The sequence below is a fragment of the Citrus sinensis genome, chromosome 3, assembly GCF_022201045.2.
Source record: "Citrus sinensis cultivar Valencia sweet orange chromosome 3, DVS_A1.0, whole genome shotgun sequence".
Lineage (NCBI taxonomy): Eukaryota > Viridiplantae > Streptophyta > Magnoliopsida > Sapindales > Rutaceae > Citrus > Citrus sinensis.
In genome coordinates this window covers 5,071,830-5,085,898 of record NC_068558.1, presented here as the reverse complement: position 1 = coordinate 5,085,898, position 14,069 = coordinate 5,071,830, and the positions used below count along the sequence as shown (strand labels likewise).

General features: G+C 33.8%; 2 protein-coding genes and 1 non-coding gene across 3 annotated transcripts; 2 read left to right on the top strand and 1 right to left on the bottom strand.

Moving 5' to 3' along the window:
* Positions 1-696: 696 nt before the first annotated feature.
* On the bottom strand, positions 697-2,085 carry LOC127901354 (uncharacterized). The gene has a single exon (XM_052438485.1). The coding sequence runs from the start codon at positions 2,083-2,085 to the stop codon at positions 697-699; it is 1,389 nt and encodes a 462-aa protein (XP_052294445.1).
* Positions 1,571-1,677, top strand: LOC112496451 (small nucleolar RNA R71). Its single transcript, XR_003063012.2, has one exon. It is a non-coding gene; the product is annotated as a small nucleolar RNA R71 (small nucleolar RNA).
* Positions 2,086-9,425: 7,340 nt separating the features above from the next.
* LOC107176783 (increased DNA methylation 1-like) lies at positions 9,426-11,747 on the top strand. Its single transcript, XM_052438477.1, has 7 exons — positions 9,426-10,136; positions 10,221-10,287; positions 10,540-10,622; positions 10,735-10,979; positions 11,082-11,168; positions 11,281-11,380; positions 11,532-11,747. Exons 1-7 carry the CDS (start codon positions 9,426-9,428, stop codon positions 11,745-11,747), a joined length of 1,509 nt encoding a protein of 502 aa, XP_052294437.1.
* The last annotated feature ends 2,322 nt before the right edge of the window (positions 11,748-14,069 follow it).

Here is a 14,069-nt window from a genome sequence, read left to right as displayed (position 1 = left end):
AGCTGTAGCTAAGAAATGACGACCTAGAATAACTGGAGTGTGTTTCTTAGGATCATGTACATGCTGAGTATCAATAACAATAAAATCAACAGGATAATAAAATTTATCAATTTGTATCAACACATCCTCTATAATACCACGAGGTATTTTCATTGACCTATCAGCAAGTTGCAAAATAATAGGAGTTGATTTTAACTCACCTAGCCCAAGCTGCATGTAAACAGAATAAGGCAAGAGATTAACACTAGCACCCAAATCCAATAATGCTTTATCAAAACATTGGTTCCCTATAACACATGAGATAGTAAGAGAACCTGGATCCTTAAATTTTGGTGGCATTTTACATTGGAGTAAATTGCTAGTTTGTTCGGTTAAAAATGCTTTTTTGGTGACATGCAAATTTCTCTTTTTAGTGCATAAATCTTTCAAAAACTTGGCATAGGAAGGAACTTGCTTAATAGCATCGAGTAAAGGGATGTTTATACTTACCTGTTTGAAGATTTCCATAATCTCACCTGTTGAAGTCCCTTTCTTTACCTTTGTTAACCTTTGAGGAAAATGAGCCTTGGGAATGTAAGCTGGTAGACCACTCTCTTCTGGATCATTTGGTGATGAGTCTTGTGATGGAATCGGATATGAAGAAGTAGACTTAGATGTCTTCCTTGTTTGAACCTCTACTTTGTTGACAAATAATTTTCATCTTCTCAAGGTCATAACAGATTTTGCTTGTTCATGCTGATGACTTGAACTCGATCCAACTTCGTGCACTCCTTTGGGATTAGGAACTGGTTGACTTGGAAATTTTCCTTTTTCTCTCTCCGCTACAGTAGTCGCTAATTGACCCAATTGATGTTCAAGCTTTAGAATAGCTTGAGTGTTTGACTGAAAAGCTTGTTGGGTTGACTGAATGAAACTTTGAAGTGTATCCTCTAAAGAAGGCTTTCTTTGTTGGGGTGCAACAAATTGAGACATAGGTTGTTGGGCAAGAGGATATACTTGGTTAGGAGGGACAAATTGTTGATTGGGCATGTTAAATTGTTGCCCTCCTTGGTTTGACAAAGGTTGATTTTGTTTCCAAGAAAAATTTGGGTGATTCCTCCAATTAGGATTATATGTGGATGAATATGGACTATTGAAGGATTTTTCATACGATTGTAAGGCATGAACCTGCTCAGAATAAGCCTCTGGATAGGCTGGTAATGATGGACAATTATGTGCTGTATGAGACAAGTTAGAACAAATAGCACAAACCTCATTAGGTATACTAGGACGATGATTCATTGATTGGTTCAGAGCTAAGGCATCTACTTTTCTAGAAAGTGTAACTAGAGTGGATTTCACATCAAAATCATCCTTAACTTCATATAACCCCTTTCTAGAAACTTGAGATGATTTTTCCCTTTGGTTTGAAAAATCCCACTGTTGAGAATTCTCAGAAAGTGAATTAAAGAAATTCCATGCAGCCCCTTCATGTAAGTTCAAAAATCTCCCACCATTCATAGACTCTACCATATGACGATTCGACATGGTTAAACCGTTATAAAAGCATTGTATAAGTCTCCATTTCTCAAAACCATGGTGGGGGCACTTAAGGAGTAAATCATTAAATCTTTCCCAACACTCATAAAATTGCTCACCCTCTCTTTGATAAAAATCACTTATCTCTCTCCTAAGGGCATTTGTTTTAGACATAGGGAAAAACTTGGTGAGGAACTTATTACTCAATTCATCCCACGTAGTTATAGATCCAGCAGGAAGTGAATTCAACCAAGCTTTTGCTTTGTCTTTTAATGAGAAATGGAACATACGAAGCCTAATTGACTCATCATTAAAATTTTGAAAACGAAATGTAGAGCATATGTCAAGAAATTCCTTAATGTGCAAATATGGGTCCTCTCTCTCTAACCCATGGAAGGATGGCAAAAGTTGAATGACAGAGAGCTTAAGTTCAAAGTGTGTTGTTGTAGTTTGTGGCAACACAATACAAGATGGTTGGTTGGCTGCAAGTGGTGAAAAATATTCTCTAAGGGTTTTCTCTGCTTGCATTGGTGGAAGTATTGGTAATAATCTATTGGGGTCATCCATCACTTCTGAAGAACTATCTCGACTACTATCAATTTTCGACTCTTTTTTTACCAAACAATTTGTTGAATCGCGTTCCCAAACACTCATAAACTAACTAGACAAAGAAGAAAAATAAAACAACAATAATAAAAATAAACAAAATTAAATAAAAGAAATCAAACAACTAAACAATAAATTCAAAATAAATTAAAATTAAAATTAATTTTTTTTGTGTTTTTTAAATAAAAATTGAATAAATAAAATAAAAGACAACCTAAATTATAACTAGTGGAAGAATCAAATTAACCTATATTAAACTGACTTTCTAGCACAATCCCCGGCAACGGCGCCAAAAACTTGTTGTGAAAATTTTAATATACTCGCAAGCGCACGAATCTAGAAATAAAGTAGTGGTAACGAGGTCGATCCCACATGGATTGTTATAAATTAAAAAGTCTAATTTAAATCTAAAATTAATATTAATTCTAACCTAGTTGAGCAAATTGAGTTTTAAGAGAAATTAAACTAATTAAACTAAGAAAACAATTAAAGTAAATGAGAATTTAATGAGATAAAAATTACCAAGGTTTCGGAATCCACCACTATTTAATTAGTAATTATCTAAATATTAATTAATTCCCAATTTTAGAGTGACAACTCGAAATCAATCCATGTCATCTCATGGATATAACAGTTAAGCCCAAATAATATTAATTTTATGTAGGTTCTTTTTCTGCTTAATAATATGATATCTAAGCATCTCATGTAAACATATTGAATAACAAAGAGTCAAAATTTCCCTAAGCACTCTATGTAAACAATTTAATGAAAGACATAAAATCAAAGACAATCATGTATAAACTTTATAGATCCAAGCATAGATTTAATCAAATATTAATCCTAACAATCAATAATGCATGACAGAATTGATGAAAAGATTTTTTTCACATCCAATTAATCATGTGAAATAAAAACCATAATCATCAAAGAACATATATAAGAAATTAATTAAATAAAAATATAATTATTTCATTGAATAGGGTTTCATCCTTAACTTCAGTATAAAAAAATTAGCTAGACATACTTGAATTGAGAGCAACACAAAAAATAAAATCAGCCATAAAGCCGAACTGCTGCACTCGTCCTTTTCTCCCCTCTTCTGCCTTGCGTCTGCACTCTGCAGCTCTCCCTTCCTGGCGGCTCCCCTTCTCAAGCCAAAGTTTGGCTTTTATATTTTTAATCCCTAGCCGAATCCTTGTCAAATAATGATGGCTAGTGAATTGCTAAAATCGGCCCACTCTTGCCAAGCCCAATTAAACTTCCTTTAATCCTTCATGTGCTGGCAAAGCTTTTAACTTGTCTTGGCTTCTATCACGTCTACTCCAAAAAGATTTTTCGTTCCTTTTCCACTCATGAAAGTCAAGTGCGGGTCCCTTTCTATTGCTTTCCACCCCTTTATCTTCTTTGTCCGCATGTGCATGGGTAAATGAATTTGTTGAATTCGGTTTCCTTGGCTTGAATTAACATGCATATAAGCATAATTGCTTCCAAAGTTAATTAATCTTTAATGCTCACAAATTGAATTTTTTTATGCTCTTTTTATTCATAATCTCTAATTAATTCCCTATTCAATAAAACAATTCAATTAATTAAAAATAACAAATAAATATAATTAACAATTATATAATTAAGAGTAAAATATGTATATAAATTATGCTCATCAGTCTGCCTGGAACAAGTTCTAATGCGAATCTGATCGACTTTCAGGCTCCTGGTAAGCTTAATGTTGAAAATCTTGTAATTCAAACCGCCAGTGCAACCGCCGGTGCTAGTATGCGAATCTAATTTTCAGGCTCTTCTTATGCTCAATGTGGAAAACCTTGTAATTCCATCGGTCCCAGAACTTGTCCCAATGTGGATCAACAAGTATGGATTTACCCACATTGAGAATAATTTGATGACGGAATTAATCAATTATAACACATTGATGTTTCCAAGCGCCGTCAGATTACACAAGTCCTTGGTGACACACGCCGCAGCTAGCGCAGGTCTTTCTCTATTTTCATAAATTTTCAAGCTCCAGCACTGTTTCATCATCTGTATAACACACTTCTTTCAATTTCTTTGCTCTTTTATGTACAGCTGCGAAGACTGATGAGACAAATAAGAATGGTACTGGGCTGTTTCGAGGAAAAGGCTACGAAAAGCTTGCACTTTTTGACTTGAACCTTGAACCCCTTAATGAAGATGACGATGCTTGAATGGAAATGATGTAAGAAAGAACAAGTTCGTCATACGCCATTCAGGAAGTGGTGCGGCAAGGGCAAAAACATAGAAATCCCAAAATATAGAAGTCGTATAGTACCTGCAAACAAATGAATTTGACAAAGGCAAAACAATGAAAATATGTTAATAAAATCCCTTGTTGTTGTCTATATGAATGCAAATTATGGTGCTTTCTTGCCCTGATGGCAAAATAGAGAAGATAATTATGCGATCATGTTTTGAAAAAACACAGAAGATATTATCCAAGACAAAAAAAAAATCACTTTTTTAATCAATGAACAGAGAAAATAAATATGCAGCATACCTTCTCGTGTCCGCCGCAATCCTCGGTCTTCGCAGAAATAATATAAATTTTTATTTCCCTATTATAATGTATACATATTTTGTCAAACATAATTGTTATTGCTTGAAATTCAAACTTAATGAGAAAGAAAACGAATGATAGAGAAATACCTCTGCGTGGCTTCAACCGAAACATTCTGGTAAATCACTAATTCGATGTAATTCAAACACTTTGATCTCTCTTCTATACTACTGCTAAGAAGAGGCCACACTTTTGTTTCATAATCAGTATGAAACGGGATGAAGTATTTGAATAATTCAAATGGTCTCTCCATTCAATATCTTTCACTGATTTTTAAGTATTCTGAAGAGCATATTGTTCATCCAGTTTGTTTGGCAAAAGCTTTAGAACTATAAGAAAAGGTAAGGGGAGAAGATAGGTTTATCAAGGAGAGATAATATGCTGGTAACTGCAACTTGAGAGATTGTAGGTGGCAAATTTATAGTGAAGTGTAGCCATTTATTATTATTACTATTATTTGTTTTTGAGTCTAAAATTAACTAAATACTTTTTTTAGTAATGCTACATACCCTAAATTTTTTATTCCAAAAAACTATTTCAAATGAAGTGGCATTCATCAATTAGTTGGTGAGATAATTCAATTAATTCACTTCAATTTTATTAAAAAAATTATTAACCACTTAATGAATGACACATCATTTAAAATAAAATTTGGGATGTTTATCATTACTCTACTTTCTCACCCATATGAGCGACGTTTGAACTCCACAATTCTTATTTTTCACTCAAGACATTTTACCAAATAAACTAACTTGCATCCAAATGATTCTATAGTCATTCAAGAAATTTACAATAATAATATTACAACTTGAATGTGCATTTTAAAGAAATGATTTAATGGCAATCATTTGCATAAGATATGATAGAACACCATATAATAATAATAATAATAATAATAATAATAATAATAATAATTGGATCTTAATTCGTATTCCAATTAATGTGACGTACCAATAAATGAGTGACACATAAAATTTATCTGTGCAAATTTGATATTTTATAGTTCAAACCCCTTAATGAAATAACTAAATATTCAACTCATAAAAAAGAAAAACATATAAGAGACAACTCAGAGACACACAAAGATGGACAAAGACAACCGCGCAAAAGGGTATATGGGATAAGAATAATAATAGTACATTTAAACTCTTTCATGAGAGAACTAAATAGGGATAAAGATGATGATATTATTGGATTTTCTTTCCTTACAAGGAGGATTCGGTATGGGCAAAAATGGCTAGCCAATTAATGTTAAGACTAAAAAAGGAACCCGAAGAAGGGTAGAGATGACTATACAAAAGGCTAGATGGGATAAGAACACTACTATTATAATTACACTATTTTATAAGAAAACTAAATAAGGATAAAGATGATAAAAATATTAGATTTCTTTCCTTGCAAGGAGAATTCTATATATGGGTGAAAACTACTAGCCAAATAAAGTATAGATTTTCTTTCTTTTTTAGTAAAAGTAGAGTAAAAAAACCTCTAGTATAAATTGTGTGGTATAACTTAATTGGTTGGATTGAACAACTCTTAGTCCATTGATTTATTTTTATTATTTTATATTTTCATTTAACTAATGAATTTAAACTATATCAGTATGTACAAGATAAATTTGTAAAAAAACTTGTATCTTTGTCATCACTTTTTTTAGTTAAATTTAATAATATGTACATGAATCAAACGAATGTGTTTTATTAGTTAAATTTTTGTTTCTGAGAATTAAAAAAAAAATTATATACCGATAGAATTAAGATATGAATATTTGCGTACTCATGTGACACAATGAGAAGATGTTATAATGCCAGATCATTTACTACATCAATTATAATAAAAATTTCACGTCTTAAATTTTGTGAGTGCAGTGCTGCAACTAAGAATTGAACTCTGGTTAGTCATCATTATGAGATTTGCAATATTAGTATTTTTCGCGCATTATTATCATTGTTTTGAAAACTTTTGAACAGACATAAATAACAAAACAATCCTAAATCATGTATTGTATACGAAAATAATACTACACATATGTACTAATTAAGTATCTTAAATAATGAAAATTTAAGTAGTTATTTCATTATGAATTCTTATGGCGGAAATCAAGTGGTCAAGTAGAGTGGCATTTCTCGCGGCAAATCAAGTCTCGTCCATCAATTTGATGGGAGAGACTTGATTTGTTACGAGGAATTTCCCTTTACTCATGTCCATCAAATTGCATGGATATTGACGATAATTTTTTTGCTTTTATTTTTTGGTTCCTTTCCAGAGCTTCTAATTTTTAGTTAAGAAGATAAAGTGAAAATCTTTATTAAGAACTTTAAAAACATAAAACTAATAGTACTTAGCGATTTGGTAGCATTAGATTTTTAAAATTGTATTATTATTTTTAACACTGGGCCAATGCCTGTAACCTAATTAACATTATAAATTTACAATGCCCGTAAGTCCTTTTATATGTAAGAGTTGCAAATTAATGAACCGAGCTAATTACGAAAACTAGATCCTGACTTCATAAAATCATGTTTATATACGTCCTTTTATAAATATAACTCATTTAACAATTCATATATAAATAATCAATATAGAGCTAAATAATGAAGATGATGTAAACGAGTTATAGACTAATAAACACGCATTGTGGGGCTTAATTTCCTTTCTCAATCTGATTGAAGGCAGTAAGTACTATATAAGATTTGTAAAATTTAGAGATGGTAAAATATGGGTAGTGCTATATAAGATTCATATGAAATATGAGTAATAGTCTCATATAATTGAAAAAAAAAAAAACTCTTCAAGTACATCTTAAGGTTATGTAGTTATGAGTAATAATGGAGCCACAAATTCTTATACAAACTAATATGCCATAACTAACTATTGATTGGATCAAAACATGCCGCAGTTCACATGATTTATTTTAACTAATATAATTGTACCATATCAGTTTGTATAAAAATTTGTGATTCTATCACTATTTTTACAATTTTATTTTTAGGAAAGAAATGCAAAAATCAAATTCAACACTTTCCATGAAATATATTTCAAATTCAATGCCACAAAGACAGATAGACTTGCATGCGATTCACACGCTATTGCCTCGTGTCTTTGTCTTTCGCATCTACTCTATATATATTCTTCTTTCTCTTTCGCATCTACTCTATATACATTTTTCTTACTCATCTACTCGTTTTCTTGCACTTTCTCTCTCTCACTTTTTGATTCCCTCTTACTTATTCTCATTGTCCACCCTTTAGCCACTCGCAATCTAAATAAAAATTTCTTCACTGCCATCAAATCATTTATTCATTTTTTTATTTTTCATTAAAGAACTGCTTTTTCCCTGTTTAAAATTTAGTATACCGATTCTTTGTGTATGAGAAGATTTTCTAGATCTGCAAATTTTAAATCATTCTTGACGATCCGTAGTTCAAATGTTGAAGAAATTGCTTGCATTTTGAGAATTTAAAGTGGTGGCCACCTTAAAAATATCTTAGGTAATATTTCTAGACAATCGCTATTTCAGATATTATATATATATATATATATATATGAATGTGTGTGTGTGTGTGTGTTATGTATGAACTGATAATGTTAATTTACTTTATGAAAGCCACAATTAAAGTTGAAATTTTAGATTTTCCCCAAAGCAGGATAAATCGATTCTGTTCGGTTTGGTTCATTTCTATAAGCTAGTTATCGAGTACTTTCATAATGATTATTTTAATAAGAGCAATGCTAGATGTCCCATGTCATAAGTCCCAATCTGGAGAAATTTTAAAATACCTCGAATGTATTACAACTAATTCATGCATGCATGCCATGTGTAGTTGAATTTAATATAATCATCATTTGCATGATAGTTTTTCAAACTAAATGCACACATGTCATAACATTATTTACTTGTTGTATGGCTAACATGGTACCTCTGGTGTATTCTAGAATTTCACCCCAATCTGAATCCCAACTAATGTGGTATACAACCATTAGATGGTGATTAAGTAATTTTACTAGCAATGAAATTTATCATCCAATAGATAAATGATACATAACATTGACACTCAAGTTGGGATTCAAATGTTGATTAATTTTTATAAAAAAACATCTTATTTTTATTATAATATTGATCCCAAACATTATTGTTATAATAAACATCTTATTTTTATTTGCTTTGATTAATTTTTGTAGTAATGTGAGTCTAATGCATGAATTTAAAGTTAATGTAGTATAAATCTGAATAGGTGTTTCTAGTCACTTACGCATAAAAATGTTTTTACAGCACCATGGAATTATTTTGACTAATTTAAGATTTGTTTGTAATCGCTATTGAGTTAATCATTCTTGCAATTACGGAATAGCATGGAATTTCCAATATTCACAAGAAAGCACAAACACAAAAGGAGAATTATGCAATTACATAAATAGTTACTAAATCAATGTAAATGAGAAGCTAGCTGTTCTTTTTTTACTAGTTATGCACTTATGCTTCGAGATTCCAGATAAAAACTGCTAATCTGAACAAAGAAGGAAATTAAAATGGAAACGTATCAGAAATATATGCATGATTTCGAGTTTGATTTGAGTGTTGCATATATATATATACACATAAAAAATCATGGGCATGATTTGATATTTTTATTAATTTATTAGCATTCTACACCGGCATTTACTTTTGTCTATGTTTCAGTTATATTTTTACAGTAACCAAATTAGCAATATGAGGGAGAGGAAACAGAAGAGAATTTTAAAAGTATCAAGCAGCTCATCAGAAAGCCAGGATTATGATTCCAGCTATTCTGATCCTGACTACGTAGCTGGAACAAGTTATCAAAGGAGCTCTCGAAAGAACTTCAATATAAACCCGTGCATTAATAATCCAAACCAGGCTACTGAGGTTGGAAGTTCGAGAAGGAATAATGGTGTTGTTGCAACAAGAAGAAGAAGGATACTGAGTCGAAGGCCAGGTGTATCAAACAAGAGCAACAGGGGAGTGTTTTCCAAGAAAAGGACAATACTATCATGGATGATAGACCTGGGGATCATTTTCGAAGATATGAGAGTTTTGTACATCCGCGATAAAGAAAAGATTATAGAAGGAACCATTAAGAGAGACGGTGTGCGTTGTAATTGCTGTCATAAGGTGATTACTGTGTACGGGTTTGAAGAACATGCCAACGAAGGTCATGTTAAGGAGCCATATGCCCACATCTACTTAGTGGATTGGGGATGTCATCTCTTGGGTTGGATTTATTACAAGGGGTTACTGCGTCCGGAAGAACTGGCACGCTGTGAATTTAACCTTGTTGAGCCTCGGAAAGATGCTTCTGACTTGAACGATGATGCCTGTATGATTTGCGCTGATGGGGGTGACTTGATTTGTTGTGAGAAATGTCCCTCTAATTTTCATCCAGATTGCATGGGCATGAAGGTTAGATTTTGCTCATTTATTGTTCGTATTATTATTATTTTGCATATATAGTTGCAAAATCTTAAGAAATTGGAGTGAATGCAGAAAATACCGCAAGGAGAATGGCCGTGTCCTTTCTGCATTTGCAAATTTTGTGGTACTGGCGGGCCAGGTGATTTGCACGAATGCAAACAATGTCAAAGGAGATGTAAGGTTTTACACTTGCTTAATTTCTTTGTGATAAGAGCAGTAATTGAGCTACGTAGCTGATGTGAAAGAAAGAGAACAGCTTCTTTACTCACTAACACACATAAAATTTCAATGTGGAAATTAATTGACAGTACATCATTAGAAAGCACATTTTGAAATAGCACTATTTGGATAGTGCCGAAGTTCTAAGTTCTAACTTATATTCTTGATACAGATCACCTGGACTGTATTAATTCTCCAAGACAACCATCTAGTCCTGATTCACCAACCAAATTTTGTGGGAAGAGTTGTGAAGAGGTATTTGTGAATTCTTTATTACACACATTCATGGGCATTCTTTTTTTTTTTAAATTAAAACACCTTAATGCATGCATGTATGCTTTAATTTCGAAAAGGAATTTGTGAACAGGTTTTCTCGGAGATCCAAGAGAAGCATTTGGGAGTCCGAAAAGAGCTTGCTGATGGATATACTTGGAGTCTTGTCCAGATGAAGCTAGATCGGGACCCACATTCGAATGGGGAGTTTTTGCATGAGATTACAATACGCAACTCAAAAGTTTCTGTAGCATGGACGGTCATGGAAGAAATTTTCATGCCAGTTATTGACCGCTACATTGGTATTAACATCACTCAAAGTGTCATCTACAATCGGGAGTAAGCGCTTTAGATCGTTCCGTTAAATCTTTCTGTCACTCTTGTTCATTCAAGAAAATGCATACACATAGCCTTTTCCTTCTTCTAAATTCTCTCTTTCAGGTCTAACCTGAGGCGGGTAAATTTTAGAGGTTTTTACACCGCTATACTGGAGAGGAATGATGAATTTATCTCCGTGGCATCAATAAGGTATGATTGCTACTGGCATTTCATGTGTTCTGGTATGATCCAGTACATACATACATGCGTTTTGCAGCTACATGCTTGCGTTTAACTTGGAGTATTCACTTCATTTGTACAGAGTACATGGGACAAAGTTTGCCGAGATGCCATTTATCGGAACCCGTGAAAGATTCAGGGGAAGAAGAATGCTGCAGAAACTGTTGGCCCAAATTGAATCAGTAAGTGCTGATGCCTTAAGCTACTACCCAGCTGGCACTGTGTCATATTGTTCATTTCATTGTGCTGAATAACCTTCTGCTTAGTCTGTTTGATATTGGCATTTGACCTTCTAAAGCTTGGAACAACCTCTCATGCGAATCTAATTTTCAGGCTCTTCGTATGCTCAATGTGGAAAACCTTGTAATTCCATCGGTCCCTGAACTTGTCCCAATGTGGATCAACAAGTATGGATTTACCCACATTGAGAATAATTTGATGACGGAATTAATCAAGTACAACACATTGATGTTTCCAACCGCCGTCAGATTACACAAGTCCTTGGTGACACACGCCGCAGCTAGCGCAGGTCTTTCTCTATTTTCATAAATTTTCAAGCTCCAGCACTGTTTCATCATTTGTATTTGACACACTTCTTTCAATTTCTTTGCTCTTTTATGTACAGCTACGAAGACTGATGAGGCAAATAAGAATGGTACTGGGCTGGTTCGAGGAAAATGTTGTGCGCGGAATGCGGAATCAAGCACACCAAATAATTACAGAAAAATAAAGGACACAAGAATTTACGTGGTTCGGTAATTAAACCTACATCCACGGAGGCAAGAAAGAATAATTGTTTATTTAACAATTAATAGAGTAAAATATTTGAGTAACGAATCTCACTTCCCAGAAACCCAAATATACCCAGTACTCTCACACTCTGCAGGAAAGATAAATTCCCCAGACACACTTCTCTCACTTCTCTCAAAAGCTTAGAAACTTATAAGCTTAACAATTTTGGGGTGCATAAGAATGGAAGAAGTGCCATCTATTTATAGGGAAAATAATGGCACTATTGCACCAACCCCTTTACTATTCCACCTAACCTAAGCCAATAGTCAATGGTGTCCATTTGGCAAATTTGACAAATTTGCCAACTTTCCATTTTTTCTTCAAATGTTTGGTAGCCATTTGAAATTTTGCATGCATTTTTGAATTTCAATGTCACGTGCATGACTTTTCAACAATTCTCCACCTCGGCAAAAATTTGTCTAAATCTGAGCCGACTACCAACGAACCCTCATCCCCAAAGTGATCCTTCAATAAGGATCCAGAATGGTTGTGTCGATTCGACTGCCTACGTACCCAAAATTTGGGATCAAGCCAACCGTAGTTCATAATTCCCAAAGAACATATCTTAATACAATCGAAGGATTTGAATTAGTTTCAAGCAATGTTGAAACTTAACTCCAGAAACTACCTTCGTCAACATATTTGATGGATTATCTTTGGTATCGATCTTTCTCAACAACACAACACCGCTCTCGATAATCTCTCTCACATAATGATATTTCACATCTATGTGCTTCGTCCGAACGTGATATGTTTGATTCTTCGCAAGGAATATCGCACTTTGATTATCACAGAAGACCGCAACGTTCTCCTAGATTACTCTCAAATCACCTAACAAGCCTTTCAACCAGATAGCTTCTTTTACAGCTTCAGTTGCTGCCATATACTCTGCTTCCGTAGTGGACAGAGCAATTGTCGATTCTAGAATCGACCTCCAGCTAACTAGACCTCTACTCAATGTGAATACGTAGCCCGTTGTTGATCTTCGCTTGTCAAGGTCTCCAGCGAAATCAGAATCACAATACCCAACACATTGTTGACCACAATCCTTCTTGAACAATAACCCAACATCAACTGTCCCATACAGATATCGGAGAATCCACTTTACCGCAAGCCATTGATTTTTACCCGAATTGTGCATGTATCTACTAACCATGCTAACTGCTTGAGATATATCGGGCCTTGTGCATACCATAGCATACATAAGACTACCCACAGCACTAGTATATGGAACACGAGCCATGTAATCGTGCTTCTCTTAAGATCTAGGACATGAAGAAGAGCTTAATTTAAAATGAGGAGCTAGAGGTGTACATACCGGTTTAGTTTTGTCATCCATACCAAATTTTTCTAGCACTTTCTTTAAATAAGACTTTTGAGTCAACCATACGCTCTCATTCTTCTTGTCTCTACGAATCTCCATCCCAAGTATTCTCTGTGCATCACCCAAGTCTTTCATCTCAAACTCAGAAGCCAGCTGTTTCTTTAATCTTTCGATCTCATCTCTATTCTTCGAAGCTATAAGCATATCATCGACATAGAGTAACAAATAGATGAAAGCTCCATCTGGTAGTCTTCTAAAGTAAACACAATGATCGTGTTCACTTCTGGTGAATTTCTGCCCTTGTATAAATTGATCAAATCTTTTGTACCATAGCCTTGGCGATTGCTTCAGTCCGTATAAAGATTTAATCAACCTACACACGTGATTCTCCTTTCTAGCAACTCTGAAACCACAAGGCTGAATCATATAGATTTCCTCCTCCAAATCTCCATGTAAGAACGCTGTCTTAACATCCAACTGAGTCAACTCTAACTCATATTCTGCAACTAAGGCAAGTAGGATACGAATGGAAGTATGTTTTACAACTAGAGAGAAAACTTTATTGTAGTCAATACCTTCCTTTTGAGCAAAATCTTTTGCCACGAGCCTTGCCTTGTATCGAGGAGTTGTTTGATTCAGAAATCCTTGCTTTTTGGTGTAGACCCATTTATTACTAATAACCCTTTTCCCCTTTGGTAACTTTACAAGTTCCTAAGTCTGGTTTTGATGGAGAGATTTCATCTCTTCCTCCATGG

Bases quoted from the DNA above. Each gene is read 5' to 3' on its own strand.
- LOC127901354 (XM_052438485.1), bottom strand. From the start codon at position 2,085: ATGGATGACCCCAATAGATTATTACCAATACTTCCACCAATGCAAGCA.
- LOC107176783 (XM_052438477.1), top strand. From the start codon at position 9,426: ATGAGGGAGAGGAAACAGAAGAGAATTTTAAAAGTATCAAGCAGCTCA. The intron at 10,137-10,220 runs GTTAGATTTTGC...GAGTGAATGCAG, and splicing joins CAGATTGCATGGGCATGAAG to AAAATACCGCAAGGAGAATG. The intron at 10,623-10,734 runs GTATTTGTGAAT...ATTTGTGAACAG, and splicing joins GTGGGAAGAGTTGTGAAGAG to GTTTTCTCGGAGATCCAAGA.